Source organism: Oryctolagus cuniculus, chromosome 15 (genome assembly GCF_051225735.1).
Source record: "Oryctolagus cuniculus isolate XC-2025 breed Fujian yellow rabbit chromosome 15, ASM5122573v1, whole genome shotgun sequence".
NCBI classification, from domain to species: domain Eukaryota; kingdom Metazoa; phylum Chordata; class Mammalia; order Lagomorpha; family Leporidae; genus Oryctolagus; species Oryctolagus cuniculus.
This window is the reverse complement of record NC_142881.1, coordinates 882,931-904,901: the sequence shown is the minus strand read 5'-3', so window position 1 is coordinate 904,901 and position 21,971 is coordinate 882,931. Positions and strand designations below refer to the sequence as shown.

At 62.3% G+C, this 21,971-nt stretch overlaps 1 protein-coding gene across 20 annotated transcripts in view; it reads left to right on the top strand.

Annotated features, from left to right (window-relative positions):
* The window catches only part of JAKMIP3 (Janus kinase and microtubule interacting protein 3), a 92,023-nt gene that overhangs the window by 53,899 nt on the left and 16,153 nt on the right, over window positions 1-21,971 (top strand). For 8 of the 20 annotated variants that reach the window (XM_089313792.1, XM_089313789.1, XM_070057054.2 and 5 more), the window contains exons 3-14: window positions 33-530; window positions 7,250-7,465; window positions 8,657-8,776; window positions 9,294-9,440; window positions 9,824-9,955; window positions 11,656-11,691; window positions 12,362-12,421; window positions 14,845-14,973; window positions 15,566-15,694; window positions 17,869-17,952; window positions 19,361-19,423; window positions 20,939-21,037. In XM_089313792.1, coding sequence (XP_089169918.1) covers window positions 33-530; window positions 7,250-7,465; window positions 8,657-8,776; window positions 9,294-9,440; window positions 9,824-9,955; window positions 11,656-11,691; window positions 12,362-12,421; window positions 14,845-14,973; window positions 15,566-15,694; window positions 17,869-17,952; window positions 19,361-19,423; window positions 20,939-21,037 — 1,713 coding nt within the window. The remainder of the gene's footprint in view (window positions 1-32; window positions 531-7,249; window positions 7,466-8,656; window positions 8,777-9,293; window positions 9,441-9,823; window positions 9,956-11,655; window positions 11,692-12,361; window positions 12,422-14,844; window positions 14,974-15,565; window positions 15,695-17,868; window positions 17,953-19,360; window positions 19,424-20,938; window positions 21,038-21,971) is intronic. The other 12 variants (XM_089313794.1, XM_089313795.1, XM_051830090.3 and 9 more) reach the window with 4 other exon arrangements.

Genomic DNA, 21,971 nt, shown 5'->3' with positions numbered 1-21,971 from the left:
GCGGGTCTCGGGAGTGCTGGTGTCTGTTGCAGGTGAGCAAGGTGGAGCGGGAGAAGAACCAGGAGCTGCGGCAGGCGCGTGAGCACGAGCAGCACAAGAGTGCGGTCCTGCTCACGGAGCTCAAGGCCAAGCTGCACGAGGACAAGATGAAGGAGCTGCAGGCCGTGCGGGAGACGCTGCTGCGGCAGCACGAGGCCGAGCTGCTCAGGGTCATCAAGATCAAGGACAACGAGAACCAGCGGCTGCAGGCGCTGCTGCACGCCCTGCGGGACGGCGCGCCCGACAAGGTCAAGACCGTGCTGCTGTGCGAAGCCAAGGAGGAGGCCAAGAAGGGCTTCGAGGTGGAGAAGGTCAGGATGCAGCAGGAGATCTCGGAGCTGAAGGGGGCCAAGAAGCAGGTGGAGGAGGCGCTGACGCTGGTCATCCAGGCCGACAAGATCAAGGCCGCGGAGATCCGGAGCGTGTACCACCTGCACCAGGAGGAGATCAGCCGCATCAAGAAGGAGTGTGAGCGCGAGATCCGCAGGCTGGTACGTGGGGCGCGGGCGGGCTCTGGTCATCCCTGCTCGGCACGCCCGCTCACACGCTGGAACATGAGACCGCACGGTCACACAGTCCAGCACCCACAGTGCCGCGAGTGCTGCCACCCGCGAGGGCGCTGCTCCTAGACAGGGCCCCCAGGAGGTAGTTTCAGGGCCAGTGTGGTCAGACCATGGCAGCTTTGCTGGGCGAACCTGACTGTCCCAGAGCCTCGGTGTTAGGAGCGGAGGACCTGCGGGGGTCCTGGGGGTTGGCCACAGCTGATTCTCCCCCTGCTGTGGGGACGCAGCTCTGCCTCCGAGGCCGGCCCCACTCCAGCACCTGGAGCCCCCTGGGCACCGAGGCGCCCTGTGCAGGTGGGCAGCAATCTTTCCAGCCAGCATGCCTGCACTTGGGGTCCAAAGTCTGCCGCCCAGCCGCTCTGCCAGAGCAAGTGTCTGTCCCTGCCACCACCAGGGAAGTCCTTGGCGAACACCTTTGCACGCGGGGACCCCAGATCTTCCCGCCCTGACGGCCCCGTCCTCCCCACCCCGTCTATCCAGAGCTCGTGTGCAGGGCCACCTTCAGCAACCCCAGATCTGCCCCTGGTCTTAGGTGTGACGTGACTTGAGGATGTGGGCCACTGCCCCTGCTGTGAGACCACCCTGGAGAGGGCAGCAGCACTCGCTGTGGCCTTTCACTCTCCATGGTTGGACTTGGCCTTCCTCTAGACGGAGGCCTTGTCTCTTCACTAGCGCGTGCGACAGAGCCGCTCCCGTCGTCCCTATGGGCCCTGCTGTCCCTTCTCACCGCCTATCTGGGCCTCAGAGGCGACTTACCTGCTGCTCCACTAGCTGGTTCTTCCGGAACTTACTCCCGATTTTTAAATCTTCAACTTTTTTTTTTTTTTTTTTTAAGATTTATGTATTTATTTGAAAGAGTTACACAGAGAAGGAGAGGCAGAGAGAGAGGTCTTCCATTGTCTGGTTCACTCCCCAGTCGGCCGCAACAGCTGGAGCTGTGCTGAAGCCAGAGCCAGGAGCTTCTTCCTGGTCTCCTTCACGGGTGCAGGGGCCCAAGCACTTGGGCCATCTTCTGCTTTCCCAGGCCACAGCAGAGAGCTGGGTGGAAGTGGAGAAGCCGGTCTCAAACTGGCACCCATATGGGATGCCAGCACTGCAGGCGGTGACTTTACCTGCTATGCCACAGCGCCGGCCCCTGAATCTTCAACTTCTGTTTGTGGATTTCCCTGCCTCAACCAAGTGTTTGTGCCATGGCAGGCAGCCCCTCCCTCCCTAGGTCGGCCTCCCCACCTTCCCTGGGCTGTGTGTGGGGGGGGCCCCTGTCTCAGCAGGAGGCCTGGGGGGAGACTGGAGAAGGGCAACCATGGGGCCAGGAGCGCGGCTGCCAGGAGCCAGCCTCAGCCGCCACCAACTCCAGCGCAGCCCGGCTGCCACCGACTCCAGCGCAGCCTGGGAGCTGAGTGGGCCAGTATCTGCCTCCCCTCGGCCAAACCCAGCAGAGGCTGGGCGGCAGGTGGCGGCAGAGGGTGGCAGGTGTGGGTGTGATCCTGGGGCCACAGTGCCTGGGGAGGAGGGCGGAGAGCAGGTCGAGAGGCCAAAAAGAGAAACTGAGGCAGCCCTCGGAGCTTGACTGGGGGTGGCCATCAGAGGCTCACATCGGGCCGTGGCGACGTTACTGCCCTCCTACCCTGCTGGTTCCTCTGGAGCTTTCTCATGCACTTTAGTTCCTAAGCGTCTGTCGCGTTCACCCGAATCTCCACAGGCCCGTCACAGTTCCTGTTTTGGAACTGTTTGGCCCCAGGGAACCCTGTCTTGTCCTGACTGTGCAGCCCAAAACCAGCCCCCCAGGGCCCCAGAGGCCTCCATTCCACACCTCTGTGTCTGGTTGCGTGGCCTCTCATTTTGGGGAGCAGCTCCGGGAGAGCCTGTGTGTGTGGTGTTTTTCCCAGACGCACACCTCCTGGGGTGTGGTGCTGCGTGGCTGCCACTGGAGCTGTCGCTGCACCGTCTCCTGACTTCAGAGCTGCCGTTAGCTTCATGACCTTCCCGTTCCTGGTCTCGCCCCCCACGCCCAGGGTCACGGGAGCCCAGGGCCTGCAGCCTCGTTCCCCTGTTCTGTTCGCGTGGCGGCCGGGAGCCCGTTCATCCCGAAGGCCTGTCCCTCAACCAGCACTTCTTCCCCCTCTCCTCCCAGTATGCCTGTTCCTCGGACCTCAGACCCCAAGGTGCCGGTTTTCCCACCAGCCTCAGCTTCTTGTCCTCCTTCCTTCCGTCCTTCCTTCCCTTTATTTATTATTTACTTGAAGGCAGGGTTAGGGAGGGAGAGAGAGATCCTCCATCCCACTAGTTCACTCCCCCAAATGGCCACAATGACCAGGGCTGTGCCATGCTGAAGCCAGGAGTCAGGAGCTTCTTCCGGGTCTCCACGCACTTGGGCCATCTTCACTGCTTCCTCGGGCCATCAGCAAGGAGCTGGGCCGGAGGTGGAGCAGCTGGGTCTCGAGCTGGCGCCCCTTTGGGACGCTGGTGTTGCAGGCAGAGGCTTTACCCGCCACGCCACAGCACCGGCCCCTGTTGTCCTTGTTTATAGACAGCATCTTCAGCTTCCTCTTTTAACCTCTGTGTTGGACGTTTCTCTTTGTGCCAGCTCATGTCTGACTCTCCGCAGTGTGTGTTCTGAGTCTGAATCAAGTCCTCTGGTGCCCGCGCTCTCAGCTCCCCCCGTGAAGGTGGCCATCGCTCTGTGCTGCTTCTGCAAGGTGTTCCTGTTCCCTCCTCGCCCTCACTCCAGCTCCCTCTGGCCGCTCTCTTGTCGGGTTGGAGGGTTTTCCTCATGCATGTCCCCAGCTGGGGTCGCTAACCAGGGGCTCTGTGAGGGCAGAGGCCTCGCCACGCGCGGGGAGATAGGCAGAAACTCTGCCATCTGGTTGGGGACTTTTTCTCCTTTTTCTCTATTTTAACCTTTCCCCAAAGAGGAATTGGAGTTGGTAGAAAAAGGCAGAAGGAAAAAATGGAAGGCTCTGGAAGGAAAAGGAGTGGGAACTTCTGTCTGCTATCGCTGACGGCCTGGCTCTGGACGCAAAGCCTCCTAAGGTATCAGCTTTAAAGGGAGCAGAACGTTCAGTCAGCTCAGCAAAGCTCCAGGATGCAAGGTCAATACCTAGCCAGTGGCTGTATTTCTGTATGTGATTGTGTCAGCTCAGGATTCAAGATCAGTACATAGCTGTCAGTCCTGTTTCTGCATACTGCTGTGTCAGCTTTTCGTTGACATTTGAATTACGTGAGGCAGGCTAACTTCATAAAGAAAGAAGGTGGTTCCTGGAGGTGCAAGGCCTGGGGCCGCATCTGGCGATGGCCTTCATGCTGGCACAGGACATCACGTGGCAGGACAGGGAGCTGTGTCCAGACAGGTCTGTCTCCCCTCCCTTTGAAGCCATGCGGCAGACTGCTAAGGGCTGCCCCCAACATGACCCTCTGTGAGCTCATGCAGAGACCCGTCTCCTACCCCTGACCAGCCTGCCCAGGGGCACCCATGGTGACATCAGGGCCGTGCCTGGCCTCTAGGAGCAGCTGTGGGCGCACTGATGCTTCCTGCTACCAACCCAGGAGAGGTCTATGGAGATGCAGCCCTACACGCTCAGAGCTCATGCTGTCACTAGAAACTGCAGGTGAATCTGCTGCCTGCGACACTGGCGTCCTGTGTGGGCGCCGGCTCACGTCCTGGTGCCCCACTTCCAGTCCAGCTCCTGCCAAGGCTCCTGGGAAGGCAGCAGAGAAGGCGCCAGGAAGTCCCAAACGGAGTCCCAGGAGCCTGGCTTCGGCCTGGCCCAACCCCAGCTGTTGTGGCCATTTGGGGAGCAAACCAGCAGGCGGAAGATTCTCTGTCTCTCTATCTCTGCCTTTCAAATATATAAATGTAAGACCATTTAAAACATTCTGTGAAGCCAGAGAATTGCAGACAGAAGCCAGTATCCCGTCTCTCTTACTGTGCTGTGTGATGCGATCCCACGTCCCCAGGTGTGTAGGCAGCGGCTGAAGTAGAACAGAATGCAAGACACAGAGTAATCACATGTGGCGCCTGACCTTATGTTCTGAGCGTTTCAGCTTTAAGGGCAGATTTGCCTCCGGTGAGAGGCTGGCCACAGGCAGGGCTGTTTGTCACGGGGGACCTGCAGAGCCCTGCCAGGCTTCCGTTTCACCCTTGGGCAGCAGAAACTTTGTCAAGGGGCCCTGGCCCGATCCAGAGGGGTGCTGCAGTGTTCCCAGGCACCAGGGGTGACATGAGTTCACGGCACCCACATCTGACCAGGCCGAATCATTGGCTGCTTTAGCTGATGGCTCTGCATGGGTGAGGTGGGGGAGGGGGCGGGGTGAGGCAGGAGGTGCCCCCTGCACTGGTGAGGTGGGGGAGGGGTAGAGTTGGAGGAGGAAGTGCCCCCTGCACTGTTCATGGCTGGAGGCCTGGCCCTCCAGGAGTAACTTACACCAGTTCCCGGGCTGGACAACCACTGACCGTATTGCTTGGGAAAACTGGGAGCTTTGAGACACCCCGTGCACTGAGGCCCCGAAGCTGGGGTTCGGGAGACTGAAGCTCAGGCATGCGTCACGTCCGGGTTTCTGACAGTTTTGGGAAAGCCAAGTGGTAACGTCTGAGGGAGAGCCCGTGCTCACTGCCGTGGTCCGGATGCTGACCCCTTCCCTGGGCGATGCTCCCTGGGGGCGTGGTTAGGCGGCACGGTGCACACATCCGCCGTGGTGGGTTTGTCCCCCACTGTGAGCGTTGCTGTCACGTCTCCATGTGGCTGTGTGCACCATTTCTCCCTGGGTGTTCCCGTGTCTGCGAGAATGGCCGGCAGGAGGCCAGGTGCTGAGCCTGTCTGCCAGCGTCCTTGAGTGAATGATTCCACCCACCCCGGCCCCAGCAGCCTCGTCCCCCTCACGTCACAGGCCGGCCACCTGTTTGCAGCCTCGCCCTCCTGGTGGCCGTCTGCGTGTCTTCTATGGTGTCTGTTCACATCTCTTGTCCAATTGTACAGTGGGTTCCTTGTCCTTCCCTTAGTGACTTTTCTGAATTCTTTGTATTCCTGACGCAGGCTTTTGTCAGATGCACATTTTGCACCTGTCTTCTCCACGCCTCTGCATCACACAGGCATCTCCCAAGGATGCCTTTTGATGAACGCAGTCTTAATTTTAACAAGCCCAACCCGCCGATTCCTGTTCTGTGCACCCGAGAGTGGTGGTGAAGGTCCCTCTGTGTGTCGTCTTCCTTGGGAGGCCTGGGTCAGGGCCCTTGCTGTGAGCTGACAGGGGCCTCGTCAGCCCAGGCAGGGTGGCCACAGCTGCCAGTGACCCCAGAGGGGTGGGGGTGCACAGGCCACACCCCGGACAGGGCGCCTCTGGACCTGGGTGTGCCCGGGGTCCTGAGTTTCAGTCTTCCTTCCCCCACGGGCCTCTGGCTGACAGGTGGGACGGGGGTCTACAGACATCCTGGTCCCCACTCCCAAGGGAGCTCCCTTGGCCTATGCGGTAGCACCCACAGGGCAGGTCCGCTGCCTCCCCACCCGCTGGACAAGCCCGGGGAGGGGTCTGTGTGTGAGGCCTTGCCTGCTGGTTTCCTGGCAAAAGGAACAGGGTGTGCTGGAGTGTCTGCATGTGAGCTGGAGACGCCAGGCTGTTGGCCACAGCTGCCTGTGATTCGGTTGTCACTGTCTGTTTTCTCTGAAAACAGGCTGCTGCCTCCAGCACTACTGAGTCCTCCGGCCAGTGGGAACTCAGCAGTGAAAGGTCTGAGTTTGGTCGTGGTTCTGCGATCTGGGCTGATTAGGCATCCTGAGCTTATTTTCACTTTAATGAGCAAGTGAAGCAGCACAGTACCCCACTCTGGCCTGTTTATTAAAAATCTGCCTAAAACTGTCCTCAAGACATGGTCTTGTAGGTGTGGCACCTTTTGCTGGGTCCTCTCTGCCTCCCTTCCATGTACAGTGCCTCCCCCGGCCACGTGGGGGTCTGGGGTGGTGTGGGCGTGGCAGCTGGGCATGGCAGCTCCTCCCTGCGGTTCACAGGCTCAGCACAAGGCAGTGCGTTCCAGGGAGGGTGGAGAGGTCAGGTCAGAGTGGATGCACAGGGCACCATCTCTGCCTCTGTGGCCTGCTGGTCCAGGGGACCCCACCCCTAAACCTTGGCTCCCAGTGAGAGTGATGGAGAAATGCAGCCTCACTTGAAGACAGCTGTGGGGCATTTGGCTTTGTGGCCTCGGAGCAGGGAGCGGCAGAAGGAGGGTGTGGTGGCCCCTGCACTGCCCTGACCTGCCTAGCTGTCACCTCAGGGGCAGGTGCAGGGCCCAGGGTGGGGGTCCCCTTCACCATGCTCAGCCCACCCACCAGTTCTGCCCACAGGTGTCAGGTGTGGGCACTCGGGGTCCCGCTGCTCTGTTCAATGCTCCTCTCAGCCATCCAGACACCACCAGCCCCCATGGACGCTGGGGGTCCTGACGGGGGGCCGGGGGAAGCGGGTGGGATCCTACTGGACAGCACAGGCTGGCTGTGCAGGGACACCCAGAGCCTGCGGCCCACCAGGGAGGAGCTCCATGCCCAAGGTGCAGACCGGGCTCCCTCCTGGCGTCCCCGCCTCATGCCCTCTCCCATTTCTGTGGTAACTGCAGGTCCATCCTCGCTTGCGTGTGTGACTGTGTTCTGTTCTCCTTGTAGATGGAGGAGATAAGATTTAAGGACAGAGCAGTCTTCGTGCTGGAGAGAGAGTTAGGGGCGCAAGCCGGGCACGCTCAGAGACTGCAGCTGCAGAAGGAGGCTTTAGATGAGCGGCTCTCCCAGGTCAGAGAGGCTGATCGGCACCTGGGCAGCCCCAGACGGGAACTTCCTTATGCAAGCGGTGCAGGAGACGCCTCAGACCACCCGGGAAGCCCTGTAAGCACCCCCAGGCCTCGGCCGGCCGTCCCAGGCTGTGAGACTCCCTAGAGCCAAGCGCAGCCCAAGCCCCCGTCCCAGGGTCACCCTCCGGCCAGACCCTGGGGCCCTCAGTGTGGCTCACTCTGGCCAGATAGCTAAAGAACCCCAGGTCCTGTTCCCTCACCGGCACCACCTCTGCTGTGGCCTCCCTGAAGGCTAAGTGCCCTTGGCCCCGGGCTGCTGGGTGATGCACCTGCTCCCATGCATGAGCGCCCATGACTCCACCTCCACACGCACCAGCCTCTGCCTGCTGGCTCCCCTCTGCACCCGTGTCACAGTCACCTCCCACCTGCTTTGCGTGAGACCGCGTCCCTTCTGCTCCTCCTCGGGCTGCGCATGACAGCATGGGGTTTGCCGGCAGTGGCACGGGCTGGGGCGGCTGCCTGTCTCCTCATCACCACTCCTCATTCACATTCCTCTGCGGTTCTAGACTATCCGGGGGACCTACGCTCATCATCCCCTCGGTGCAGGTCCCTCTGGGTCTTGGGTCGCTAGCCTCTCCTGCACCTGTTGAATGAGGAACTCGAGCCGTGTCCAGTGCCTTCCTAGACACCTGCTGGTTTGCTTTGAGGACAAACCTGCGTTTGAGCTGAGCCAGCCCTAGGCCAGTGACATTTGGAGAACAGAGAATGACATTCTGTAACCATCCTAGCTGGACTAACCCAGCCCCTCCCGCTCTACAGCGAGATGTAGCTGCATGGAAATTGTGTTCCCTGCTTCTCGGGTGGAGTCCCGGTGACCTTCAGAGACTCCTGAGGGAGCACGCCCCTTGAGCTCATGTGGTCTGTGACAAGTGTCCTTCCCTGTGCTCCGCGTACACCCAGACCCTTCCTGGAAGGTGCAGCCCAGCGGTGGCAGAGGAGGGCGCAGAGCCGGTCCAGGTGTCTGGCGGACGGCCCCCACACTCGCACACCCCGGCCCTCCACATCTGCATACCCCGCACATTCTGCTCCTGCTGACCCCGTCCTGGAGTGTGGGTGCCACGCACGCCGCTCCAGGCAGGGCACTCCCCAGGGACCCTCACCACCCAGCAGCCACGGGGAAGCCAGGGCCGGAGCGGGCGTGTCTCGGTGTTGGTGACGCTGGGATTGGCAGAGCGTCGGCGTGTGGTGCGCGGGAGCAGTTCTTTGCAGTTGGTCTTTGTTTTAGGAACAGCAGTTGGATGAAAAGGATGCCCGGCGCTTCCAGCTTAAAATCGCAGAGCTGAGCGCCATCATCCGCAAGCTGGAGGACCGCAACGCCTTGCTGTCGGAGGAGAGGAACGAGCTGGTGAGCGCGGCCGAGCGGGCTTCCTGTGCAGTGCAGGAGCGGCCGTGCGCCTGGGGCCTTGGGTTGTGTACCAGTAGAACTTTAGTGACAGACTGGCGATGGGTAGGTCGGGCCCCCTGGCGCTGCTTGGCTGATCCCTGCTCCGTGTCTCGGGGAGGCACCTTCAGAGCTGCCCTGATGCGGGAGGCGTGGGGACCTTGCCTTTCCAGGGAGCCGGATTCGAGGCAGGGGCCAGTGGGCAGCTGAGTGTCGGTGGGCTGGGCGATTTCTCTGCCCACAGTTCCTCTTGGTAAATGGAGCGTGGAGCCCAGGCTGCTGGCCTTTGACTTGCTCCTTGTCTGCGCATGGGATGGCACTCGGGCCAGTTCCCCCCCGTGCGTAGAGGGCAGCGGCCGGCTGGGGCCCACCTGGGCGTGAGCTGCGCTTTCTGCCTTCCTGTGTCAGGAGCTGAGCCGTCCACTTGCCGAGTCTCTGTTTCTTAAAAAAGAGGCCGTGCGTAATGAGCCTTGTCTTTCAGCTAAAGCGTTTACGAGAAGCTGAGAGTCAGTACAAGCCACTGCTGGACAAAAACAAACGCCTGACCCGAAAAAATGAAGACTTGTCTCATGCTCTGCGGCGAATGGAGAACAAGTTGAAGTTCATCACCCAGGAGAACCTTGAGATGGTAAGGGCCTGCGGGGGCTGGGGCGGCCCCAGTCCGTCCACAGCTCTACCGTGGCAGGGGTGGAAGCTCTACTCCTGTCGTGGCCCCTGAGCCAGACCACAGGGTGGGGGCCAGTGCCCTGTGTGCTGCTTCTGGCCCCGAGGCCCCAGAGGCCGTGAAGCAAGTGTGCAGCGATGTGGGGGCACCCTCTCCACCACAAGCCCCGGGTAGGGCAGGAGCCCCCGCAGCCCCCACCCCCAGGGGCTGGCGTGGTCCCCGTCACGGCCAGGCTTTCTAGGGGTGCTGTGAGCTGCCCAGACCCCTGCAGGCTGAGTGAGGGGTCCCCCAGCTCTCTCTGCCAGGGGGCTGCCTCCCCACTCACGTGTGCCATCTGCTGCTTTCAGAGACAGCGAGCCGGCATCATACGAAGACCCAGCTCTTTAAACGACCTTGACCAAAGCCAGGACGAGAGAGAAGTCGACTTCTTGAAAGTGCAGATTGCCGAGCAGCAGAGCCTCATCGACGAGCTCTCCAAGGTGAGGCAGCCACGGTTTGCTCAGCACCGGGAGCTTTGCCCATGCGTGCCCGGCGGGAGGGGCAGGAGAGGGTGGGCAGCACCTGTGACCAAGTGGTCCTGGCTACCCCACCTCTGCTCCCTGCATCTCCTCATGTGGCCTGCCAGTTCCTGTGGGGCCTGCCACACACTACTGCACTTGAGGCTCACGACGCCCCAGCCACGTCTGCTGTCCCCTCCGGGGCTCACGACGCCCTAACCATACCTGTTCTCTCCCACTCTGGGCTCACGACGCCCCAGCCACGTCTGCTGTCCCCCCCGGGGCTCACGACGCCCTAACCATACCTGTTCTCTCCCACTCTGGGCTCACGACGCCCCAGCCACGTCTGCTGTCCCCCCCGGGGCTCACGATGCCCTAACCATACCTGTTCTCTCCCACTCTGGGCTCATGACGCCCCAGCCACGTCTGCTGTCCCCCCCGGGGCTCACGACGCCCTAACCATACCTGTTCTCTCCCACTCTGGGCTCATGACGCCCCAGCCACGTCTGCTGTCCCCGCCGGGGCTCACGACGCCCTAACCATACCTGTTCTCTCCCACTCTGGGCTCACGACGCCCCAGCCACGTCTGCTGTCCCCCCCGGGGCTCATGACGCCCTAACCATACCTGTTCTCTCCCACTCTGGGCTCATGACGCCCCAGCCACGTCTGCTGTCCCCCACTCTGGGCTCACGACGCCCTAACCATACCTGTTCTCTCCCACTCTGGGCTCACGATGCCCCAGCCACGTCTGCTGTCCCCCACGGGGCTCATGATGCCCCAGCCACGTCTGCTGTCCCCCACTCTGGGCTCACGACGCCCCAGCCACGTCTGTCTCTCCCAGTTCGGATGCCACAGCTCCAAAGTGAAGGAGACCGTGGGACCACGCTCCCTCCAAATGTTCTGGGGAAGTTCTAGCCATTCTTCTTCCCCCAGGAAACCCCTCTTGGCTCCTTGGTTGCTACCACCTCACCCCAACCTGCACCTCTGTCTCCCCCTGACTACCCCCTCTTCCATCTGACCCTCCTCTTTCCTTACAGGGCCCTGACATGGGGTATAGGACCCCACCCTCACCCAGAGCCATCTTGTCTCGGCCTCCTAAAGACCCATTTCCAAATCCATCATGTTCACGGCCTCAGGGGTTAGTTGGTCAGTTTGGGGGCCACTGTGAGGCCAGTGACTGTCCTGTTCTATGCCCTCCCCCAGCATAGTTTTCCCAGTTTCCCTGACCTGGGCCCCTCCTGCTTCTTGTTGGGGTTCAGCAGCCTCCATGGGAGGTCATTTTGGAAGACTTCCTCATTCTGTGACCTCTGAAGGGCATCGGTGTCCCCTCCGTCACTGAGCAGTGTGGCCAGCAAGTGGTGGCCTCTTTGTCAGTGAATGGGGCCGCCTCGGGGTGGGAAACCCCGCCCACCTGGAGCCGTCCCTCCCCCATCTGATTTCACACCCACTGTGGACATTTGCAAGAGAAAAGGATGAGATCCTGGTCAGTTACCAGTGTTCCTCATTCCAGGTTCCCCTGCTGACCAGCAAGGCAGAGGCCCTTGGGGCCCCTGGGGACTTGGGGTGAAGCCGCCTGCTCAGGGCCGAGGCTGCGTGGTCTCGAGGGCTCTGGGTTTGCAGAGGAGGGCAGGGACTGGGAGCAGGGTCCTCAGCGGGCCCATGCCCTGCCTTTTCTTTCCTAGACCCTCGAGACTGCTGGCTACGTGAAGAGCGTGTTAGTGAGTACCAGTCCCCGTCCCCCACACCCCCTTCCCAGCCCAGGTGTCCCAGGGCCTCTTCTGTGCTGAGGCTCCTAGGTGGCCGTTGCAGCCTTTGGGGTGGACTCGCTGAGCCACTGCCCAGCCCTTGCCATGGTTCCCAAGAACCAGGGCTTAGGTCAGACAGGAGCCAGGAAGAAGGCTCTGTCCTGGGACGGGAGGGGGTCAGTGCTGGGGGGAGGTGGGGGCACTGCTGCCCCAGGGAGACAGCACCTGCTCCAACAATTGTCCTTCTTGCTCTCTGATGCCCGGAGCCCACTGCTGCATGGGTTTCTCCCTGGCCAGCACCGATGGGCAGTCTCGGCCTGGCTGGTCCCCTCTGGGGCCCTGAAAGTACAGCGTTGTTTCCTGGTTGGGGAGGCGGTGTCCACACAGGGGTGGACGCTGTTTCTGCAGAGACACCTGCCCCTACACTGTCCCTGAAGGACAGCTGGTGGTGCCTGAGCTCAGAGGCCCCCACCCCCCACCCGCCGTGGGCCCTTGGCCAGGCCTGGAGAGCACGGGAGCGATGCCAGGGCCAGGTGGTGTGCACGGCACAGTGGACGCCGACTTGTGTGCGGGGACAGAAATCCTGAGCTGCATGTGTGAAGAGGGTCAGCTGCTTAGGAAGTCTCTCCGCTGGGCTTTGCAGGAACGCGATAAGCTCTTAAGGTTGCGGAAGCAAAGGAAGAAGATGGCAAAACTCCCCAAGGTATGGGGGACACGCCCCCTGCATGTGAAAAGCAGTGCTTTCGTCATCACTCACGTGTTCCTACCAAATGACCCAAACAGGTCACAGCGTTAAATTCAGAAACCAGCCTTGCTCCTTTGGCATCCTCAAGGGGATCCAGGAAGTCACGGTGACGGCAGCAAGGGGCACCTGCTTCCCTGTGTGGGACACTGGCCGGCAGCCTGGGTGTCGCTGTCTGCATTCCTGACCCTCACTGGGTGGGGGCCATGCACCCTTGTCCCAGCCGTGTTTGCCGCTGCTGCAGCCCTACACGGCCAAGCTGTGTCCCTGGGAACTTGAAGTCCTGAGCTGGACCTGTGATGTCCACGGTGGGAGCTGTGGAGAAACCCCCAGACCCGACTCTCCTGCCTCATGTGAAACCCACGTCTGTGGGGCCTCCACCAGCCGCTGGCTGTTCCTCAGCCTCAGGGCCTTGGGCAGGAGCTGACCGAGGGCCTCTCTCTCCTCGGGATCTTTGCAGTTCAGAACTTACCTGGAGGCCGCTGGTTTCCCGTAGTCCCCAGGTGTCCAGTGCTCCCCTGGGCTGAGGAGGGAGTGGGGGAAGCCGAGCGAGTGGGACAGAGACCGCGGAGTCACATGAGCCAGATTCACTCAAGGCCCTGGTACAGAGAGGGAGAGCACCGGGCCACAGGGGAATCTAGCCTGGGGGTCAGCAAGGCCCACGGACCAGAACATGAAGGGCCAGTGAGCAGGGGTCAGGGCAAGAGTGGACCTGAGGGACAGGCGCGGGTAAGGACAGATGGGTGACATGTAGGGGTCAGGACAGGAGTGGATATGGGTGGCAGGTGGGGGTCAGGACAGGAGATGACCTGGGAGACAGGTGGGGTGAGGACAGGAGAGGACCTGGGAGACAAGTGGGGGAGAGGACAGGAGTAGGTATGGGTGACAGGTGGGGGTGAGGTCAGGAGTGAGTATGGGAGACAAGTTGGGGGGAGGACAGGGAGTGGCCTTGGGGGACAGTTGGGGGTCAGGACAAGAGTGAACCTGGGGGACAGGTGGGGGTCAGGACAGGAATGGGTATGGGAGACAAGTGGGGGAGAGGACAGGAGTGGATATGGGGGACAGGTGGGGTGAGGACAGGAGTGGAGATGGGTGACAGGTGGGGGTCAGGACAGGAGTGGGTATGGGGGACAGGTGGGGTGAGGACAGGAGTGGAGATGGGTGACAGGTGAGGGTCAGGACAGCAGTGGCCTTGGGTGACAGGTGGGGGTCAGGACAGCAGTGGCCCTGGGTGACAGGTGGGGGTCAGGACAGGAGTGGCCCTAGGTGACAGGTGGGGGTAAGGACAGGAGTGGAGATGGGTGACAGGTGGGGTTCAGGGTGTTAGGGGCAAAGACAGAAACCAAAGGGCCCGGCGCCTTCCAGAGGAAGTCACAGTTTATTTGCCCATGCAGGCGCTGAGCCCGTCCTTTGTCCTTCCCTACTCTTACCCTAGTTTGGCAAGGCAGTTAGGAGGCTGTTTGTGGGGCCACTGCTATTTTACCCCCGGGTTAGCAGGTCAGAGCTGCAGGGCCGATGTTTCAGGAGGAGTGAATCACAGTCTGGAGGCAGCTCCAGGAGGCGCACGACACATCTTAGGTGTACCTAGGACAGACTGGACCTGGGTGACCCATGTGACTGCAGGGAGTTGGGCCACTGTATGGGAGGTTCTGGACAACCAGCGACCAGAGGGGCTGGCTGTTCAATGAAGAACCTTATGCTGGTGCCGTCTAGTGGCTGTTTTCTGGACGCTTCTGTGGGGAGGTTAGGGAGAGAGCTTTTCCCTGAGGAGCTGAGCTCAGCTGAGCAGTAGGAGCCTGGAGACTGGGGGTGACCAGGAGGGGCCTGCAGGAGTGTGGCCGGCAGCAGGGCCTGGGGCAGCTGTGTGGTCCAGGGAGGAGGCTCCCAGGAAGACTGCCCCGAGGGCCACATGGCCAGTGGCGGTTCTCAGTGGGGGGAAGAAGGGGTCTGAGAGGGACGGAGAGGAGGGGTCAGCTCTTAGATCTTGCATTGTTTCTAAAACCCAGAGGAGGGAGCCCTAAGGTCTCTGGGGACAGGCGTGAGGCGAGCTGGGGGTCCCTGGAGGCAGGGTCTCACACCAGCGAGGACCCTCTCCTGCTTCTGTTCCCTCCTGAAGGCATCAGTACTTTAAAACATACCAGAGACGTGTGACTGCAAAGTGGCCACACCCCAGGGCCGGTGCCCGCTGTCCTGTGTGACATCGTCCTGCACACGGCCCCTCCCTGCTCCCCGCTCCCCGCTGGCTCCCCAGTCCCCAGTCAGGAGTGCCCTCCCGGGGGGAGTGGTGACACACGGGGGTGTGGGGTGGGGCCACGCAGCGAGGGTGGCCCACGGCCCTGGTCCCCACAGCCAGGGTGTGCTAACACAGTGCCTTCGCCCCGAAGCCGGTCGTTGTGGAGACCTTCTTTGGATACGATGAGGAAGCATCCCTGGAATCCGACGGCTCCTCCATCTCTTACCAAACTGACAGGACAGACCAGACCCCGTGCACCCCAGATGACGACCTGGAGGAGGTGAGTGGGGGACACTGAGGGTGGGGCCGGGTCACAGTTGCTGGGCTTGGAGTTTCCTAAACACGGCACCCACTGCCCTAGGGGTCCACGGGGCCCTCTAAGGCAGCAGCAGACCCAGCTGCCTGTGCCTTGTCCCTAGGCCACAGGTGCCACTGCAGAGAGGTCACATCCAGGTGACCACAAGACCGAGCCCAGGGTGGTCCTGTGGGGAGGAGTCCCTGGAGGCTTTGCCCCTTCCACAGAGCCCAGCTCTCCTCTGGGACATTGCTCAGAGTGGGGCCACGCGTGAGCCCCATCAGTAACCGAGGGGCCACTGTGTCCAGGGAGCCTGGCCAGCATGTGGGAGCCCCAGCTGAGCCCCGGCCCAGCCACCTGCCCACAGGGCACACCCTGGTCCAGCCGTCTACCACAGGGGCTCAGGGTTTGCCTTCTAGGCGACCTTTCCAAACAGCATGGGGTCCCCAGGCGGTCACTGCTCCCTTGGGCTGCAAGCAGGACCCCTCCAAGGGTCTTCACTGGGGAGAACCGGGGCCCTGGCCGGCAGTAGGCTGTGCTGACGTTGGGTCTTTCTGCATGTGGTGCGCCCCTCCAGGGCGTGGCCAAGGAGGAGACGGAGCTGCGGTTCCGGCAGCTGACCATGGAGTACCAGGCGCTGCAGCGAGCGTATGCGTTGCTACAGGAGCAGGTCGGAGGGACGCTGGACGCAGAGCGAGAAGTTAAGGTCTAAGAGGCTTCTATTCTGTCCCTTCCTGCTTGCCTGTGGCCCTGGCTGGGATGTCCACATCAGCAAACCGTCAGGGCTGGGCCCTGCCCTCCTGCAGTTGCCCTTGGTCCTGGGTGACACTCGCCACAGCTGGGTGTGTCCCAGATGGGCATGTGTTTCTCCCCACTGGGGCCGTGGCGTGGCCGTGGGGCCTGTGGGACCCTAAGGTGAGGCCACCTTCCCGCTGAAGCTGCTGCCGTGGGGCTCTTGAGTCCCGGATCAGGGAGGGGCAGCACGGAGCTGCTCTGCAAAGGTGCTGAGGCTGCCCCCATCCTGCCAGGGCTGAGCGGACGCTGCCTGCTGTGTCCTGCCCTGCTGGGCAAGCGTGCCGGCCTCCTGCCCATCGTGGGGCTGCCAGGCCTCCTCTGCTGGCCACTGGAGACGGCACAGGCTCCAGGCTTCAGGGAGGTTGCTGGCCCAGCCTGAACCCCCACTTCCCAGGGGCAGCTGACGTGGCAGCTATGGCTGGAGCACTGGATGGCGACCCTCCCTCCCTGTGCAGGTCGGGAGCAAGCAGCTGTGGGGCCCGGGGCTTCTCTGGGTCCCACTGCCTCAACCACCCCACAGCCCGAGAGGCACTGCAGGTCAGGGGCTGGGCCGAGGACGGCCTCTGGAGACGAGGGGACGGGGACAGCAGAGCACCCTCCCCCGCGCTCCCCCCTGCTGCCCTGGGAGCCTCAGGCCTCCCCCTCATCACCCTGACTGCCCGGGGTGAAAAATCCATTGGCACAGGCCTTGTCTCGCTGTGCCCAACAGTCGCTCTGGGCAGGGTGGCTGAGTCCCACCCGTCCACCCTCAGAGGCTGATTCCCTCTCTCTGGCCGGAGCAGCAGAGGTGAAAGGGGAAAGTTCATCTGCACAACAGGGGAAACCTGCCCTCTTTGACCTTTCGAACTGACCTGTGCACGAGTCTGGTCAGATCCTGACACCCAGGGCCAAGGTAGCCGGGGCGTGACTGGCTGGGCAGGGTGGCTGCACTGGACATACACCTGCCGGCTGGGCCCACTGCGTGCTGGGAGCTGGAGAGCGCTTCCCTTCCCTGCCCCATGCCCAGGGCCCGTGCGCCCCGCGGTCACAAAGCTCAGGAGCTGTGGCTCCTCGTGCTAATGCCCAGCCCATGTCTGGAGACTGGTGACTGACATTTGGACTCGGAGGAAAACGTGAGGCAGAGAACTGGCAACAGACAAGCTTGATGAAGGAGGCAGACGGCCCTGGGCCCCACAAGGTCTCACGCTGTGGGCCTGGGCTGTGCCGCCCTCCCCCCTGCAGGGCCATGGAGGGAGCCCCCTGTGAAGACGCGGACAGGGGCTGCCCTTGTCTGGCTGCACGCGTGTGGGTGGCCAGCGGCCTGCGATAGAGTCCCTCCCTCTAGAGACACAGGACTTGCCAGAATTCCGTCTGCCCTCAGGGACCTCTAAGGAAGAGAAGTTGGGGGTGGGGTGGGGGAGGGGTCAGAGTCGGGGAAGGAGAGCCAGAACCTGCTCAAGTGACCAGAAAGGGACCCAGAGCTCGGTGAGCAGGCCCCCCAACCCCACACCCAGGTGATGGGCCTCGGGCCCTGAGCCTGGCTGTCCGCAAAGGTCCTGTCCACTGTCCCTGGAGACAGCAGGGTGGTCCACGCCTGGGAGAGTGGCTGGGCCTGGTGGAGGCGCAGGTGGCCCTGGGGAGAGGGCTGTGGCCTCGCAAGCCAGGGGCTGACTCCTGAAGCACGGGTTCACCTCCAAACCAGGGGCAGCTCTCGGGGAGGAGGTGGCCCCAGTGCAGAGCCAGGACAGCAGAGGGCGTCCTTGGGCTTTGGGGCTGACTGCTTCCAAGCCCCTGTGGGGGCTGTTGTCAGCAAAGGAGGCTCAGGCCCGCCCTCTGGCCAGCACGCTACCGCCTCAATGGCTGCTTTTTGTTGTCAACAGGGATTCCACCAAAAATCCCTGCAGTCAACCACAGATGCTCCTTGTAATGTGAGACCCCTCACTCCAAAGCAGCCTCAGAGCCTCCCTTTTGTGTCCTTTCTGGAGGAGGGGGCGGTGGCTTCTTAGTCCAATCAATCCGAGGCCGGGGGTCGGTCAGTAAGCGCCACCTGTGGGTCAGTCCACCCCAACTGTGAGAGTTGATGTCTGGACTCCTCCCATTCTTCAGACCCGGGAACAGCTGCAGGCCGATGTGCAGAGAGCCCAGGCGCAGGTGGAGGACCTGGAGAAGGCGCTGGCCGAGCAAGGGCAGGTGAGCGTCCCCAGGGGCAGGTGGCCTGGAGGGGCCAGGCTTGTACACATCACACAGCATCAGGGTCCTCAAATCTGGGAGGAGCTCTTGCCTGGACGGGCAGGAGTAAGCCTGCCTGCAGGACAGGCCTCTCCTGGCCTTGACCTTGGCAGGCCCCTGGCTTGGCCTGGGAAGATCCTTTCAGTTGTCTGAGTCAGGGCCAGGCCTTCAGACCCTGTGGCCCCTGTCCAGCCCCAGAAGAAAGTACTGCGGCCACCTCTGTCTGATTTTCTCCTGGAAACCCATCCTCCAGGTGGTAAAGTTTGCACCAGAGGCAGTGGGTGCTTGTCCAGGAGCGTGACGGTCACTTCCCTCCATCCCTAAAGTACCAGCACCTCTGTGCTCTTCAGATACCACACGGCCACATCCCACTGCTCCTTCTGCCCTGCTGGAGCCTGGCTGAGGCTGGTGAACGTCTGTGATGGGGGGGGGGGGGGCAAGTGTGTGGCTGCTCTGGGAGCAAGGACACGCTTCCTGGCCCCAGCCGCCTAGCCTGGCCCTCGTGGTCCTTGACCGTGTGGTCAGGCAAGGGGACAATGTGAGCTCCACTGTGCTGCACTGTCAGCCTCCCAGAATTCAGTGCTGCACCACCTGTGACTGTTCACCTGTACACACCAAACTGTGCTGCCCACGCCCAGGGCCGCGTGCACTCAGGCCTGTGGGTGTGGCAGCACCTGTGGACTGACAGCCCCGTGTCACAGTGAGGCACCCAAGGCCCCTCAAGTGTGTTTCACAGGCTGTGCCGTTGGAAGTGACCCTTGGCGGGAGGGGGAGGGGAGGGGAAGGAGGAGGAGAAGCCCACTTCCTCTGTTTGCAGAAGTGAGCCCTTCGGACTCGACAAGGGCTCTGTGCACACCTTGCAGAGAAGGAACCTGAGGTGAAGTCCAGGGCCTGTGCCCTCCGGCTTCCCCCAGCAGGGCTCCAGCCCCCAAGGCCGGTGTGAGTGTGCTGACAGCAGGCGTCCTCCCAGCCCGGGCCTTGAGCTGAGCTCAGTGAGGCTTCTACACGTCCTGTGCTGGAAGCAGCACAGAGCCTGGGTCCTGAGTATGGAGTGAGAGGAACTGCACCCCGAGGGACCTCTGCCAGTGAGCCCTGGGTCAGGGTCCCCTGCACCTGGGGCACCACACCAAGCCAGGTGCTCCTTAGTACCTGGCCTGTTCACTGAGCCTGGGGTGCTGTCCACAAGGGGCAGCATCCCCAAGCGGTACTCCTGAGGCTGGGCTGCTCCATCTCCCTCATCCAGGATCCTCCAAGGAAATGGTCTCTGAATCAGTGGGACCTGAACACTCACCTCCACAGCCGGGAGCCGCGCCCTGAGGGGGCAGTCTCTGCTCACGATTTTCTTTGGCTTTACCATTTCCTTTTCAAGGATATGAAGTGGATTGAAGAGAAGCAAGCACTGTATAGGAGAAATCAAGAACTGGTAGAAAAGGTATGGCCCAAGCCCCTCCCCAACCATTCCCCTCCCTCCCGCAAGCTGGTGCAACTTGCCACGTGCTCACATGGGGGGTGCAGGCCCCCAGGGCTGGTGGGTAGGTCCCTGTCGGCCCCATCCCAAGAACTGTGGCTCTGCCAGAGCCCTGGGCAGGTTGCTGTCATCTCCCTGGTCCTGGAGATGAGTTTGCCTGGGGGAGGTGGGGGGCGCTGGGCCCTGTTCCCCTGGGGCCAGCAGAGCCTGTGTCTGAGCTGTGTGTCCACGTGCGCCCTGCTGTGCTGCTGGGTTCCCTGGAAGGGGCCGGTGCAGGAAGCTTTGTGAACGCATTGCCCTTTTGAAGCCAGGAGATGCACCTCCCTGTTTGTCGTAAAGGCTGGTGGTCCTCAGGCCAGGCCTGCATTCCACCCCAGACGGTCGTAGTTGTGTCTGACTCAATGTGGCCTCGCCCGGCAGTGGCCGTGGGTGTGGGTCCTGTTGGCCTCTGGACAAGAAGCTCCAGAAGTGCTGTGGCCTCTGCGCCACCCCCCCCCCCAGTGGTGCTGCCTTGTGTAGAATGGACCAGAAGACGTGGTCTACAGCCGGTACTCTCCTTAGTGGCCTTGGCTTCTGGCTGGTGCCCAGGGCCTTCCCCAGGGCCTGGTGACAGGAGGGGCCAGAGCAGCGCACCTGCCCGTGAGTCATGCCCTCCCCTTGAGTCAGCCCCACCTTGCAGCCTGTGTTCAGCGCAGGGTTCACAGCACTCGGCTTAGACTGCAGACGGCTCTGAGATCGGAGCAGTTCGGGACCATCCCAGATGGGGGACAGGGCTCAGACCTGTGAGAGCGGGTGCAGAGTGGGAGGCTCAAAGCCCACTCTGGCCCTGTCATGGCCCATGCACACTTGAAGGCACACACACTCAAAGCCTGGCTGCCGTCTGGCTGTGGCGACCCAGGGTCAGGTTCTTGGCCCTGCAGGCCCTGGTAGGGCCGCAGGCCCTGTGGAAGGCCCGGTGCTTGCCTGAGCCAGCTCAGTCAAAGGATGCTGGTGCTCCGGGTTCCGTCCCCTGGGCTCCCGAAGTCGGCTTTGGGGCCTGCATGCCACTCTGCCCCTGGTGGACACCCTTCCTCCTGCTGCTGGGGACACGTGCCGCGAGCTCGCTTGTTGCTGGTGGGTTTTGCCACTCCTTAATTAGCCAGGCCGGGACAGTGGTCATCGGGCAGCAGTGACCCTCCGGTTCTGGGCCAGCCTGTCTCCAGTAGTGCCAGGGAGCCGCAGGCGCTGCCTTGCCCTGGGCAGCCCCCTTCCCCACCCCTGCTCCGAAGGTCGGGCTGGGCTCGAGCCCCTGCCCACCACATGGCCCTGGCTGCCCACAGCAGAGGCCTGCCCGGCCTCCCCGCGGCTGACTGCTGAGGGAGCGCGGCTGGCCGGCTGAGCGCTCTAGGCCTGGGCAGCCGGCAGCCGGCAGCCGGCAGCCGGCCAGGACTGACCTAGCAAGAGAGCGTGGCTGTCTCACCTCATCGTCTTCTCTCACAGATTAAGCACATGGAGGCGGAAGAGGCTCGGCTGAAACACGAGGTGCAGGACGCCAAGGACCAGAACGAGCTGCTGGAGTTCAGGGTCCTGGAGCTTGAGGTGGGGGCTGTGGGTCCCAGCCCCACCCTGTGGTCACCCCCAGGCTCAGGGACTGCCTCAGGGCTGAGCCCTGGGTCCTCCTGAGTCGCCTGAGCCTTCGAACAGATAGCCCAAAGTCCAGGCTGCAAAGGACAGGGATGAGGTGCCAGAGGCCCACCGAGGACTGGCCAGCCGAGCAGAACGGCCGTCTCCCGGGCGGGCCGGGTACCCTGGGACCTGGTGTCGTGAGAGGGAAAGGAACGCTGCGGGGCCGCGGCTTAGCGCCGCCCAGGCTGGGTCGTGTACAGAGAGCGCATCTCGAGGCTGGGGAGCCAGGACCAAGGTGCGGCACCACGCCAGGCTGCGTCACCCCACGGCAGAGGCAAGGGGGCAGGAAGCAGGAAGAACCCCAGGCCCACCACGAGGGCAGAGCCATCTGGCCCCATCAGAGGCCTCGTTCATTCCTCCATTCATCTCTATTTGAAAGAAACAGACAGAGGAAGCCCCCACCTGCTTGACTGCTTATGGGGCTGGGCTAAGTCAAAGCCAGGACCTGGGAACTCAGTCCGGGTCCTGCTTGTGGAATGGCAGGGGCTCGAGCACCTGAGCCATTACCCGCTGTTTCCCAGGGGCCACATTACAGGAAGGTGGAGTCAGGAGCCAGAGCCGAGACCACCCCGGCACTCCGACAGACAGATGCGGCAGTGTCTCAGTGCCAGACGCTGTTACACAGCAAGATCTTGGCGTGGGTTTTGGAGGACAGGCTGAGCGCAGACCGGGGCAGGAATGGTGAGGGCAGGGGTGGCAGCTGTGGCAGTGGCGGTGAGTGGCAAGGACGGTGCCCCCAGAGTTGGCCCAGCAGACACCGATTCTGCCTCTGCTCTCCATCCCTGGCCACAGCCTGTAGAGGGAGGGCAGGGGATAAGCATGCTGCTGTGACGGACAGGCCAGGTGT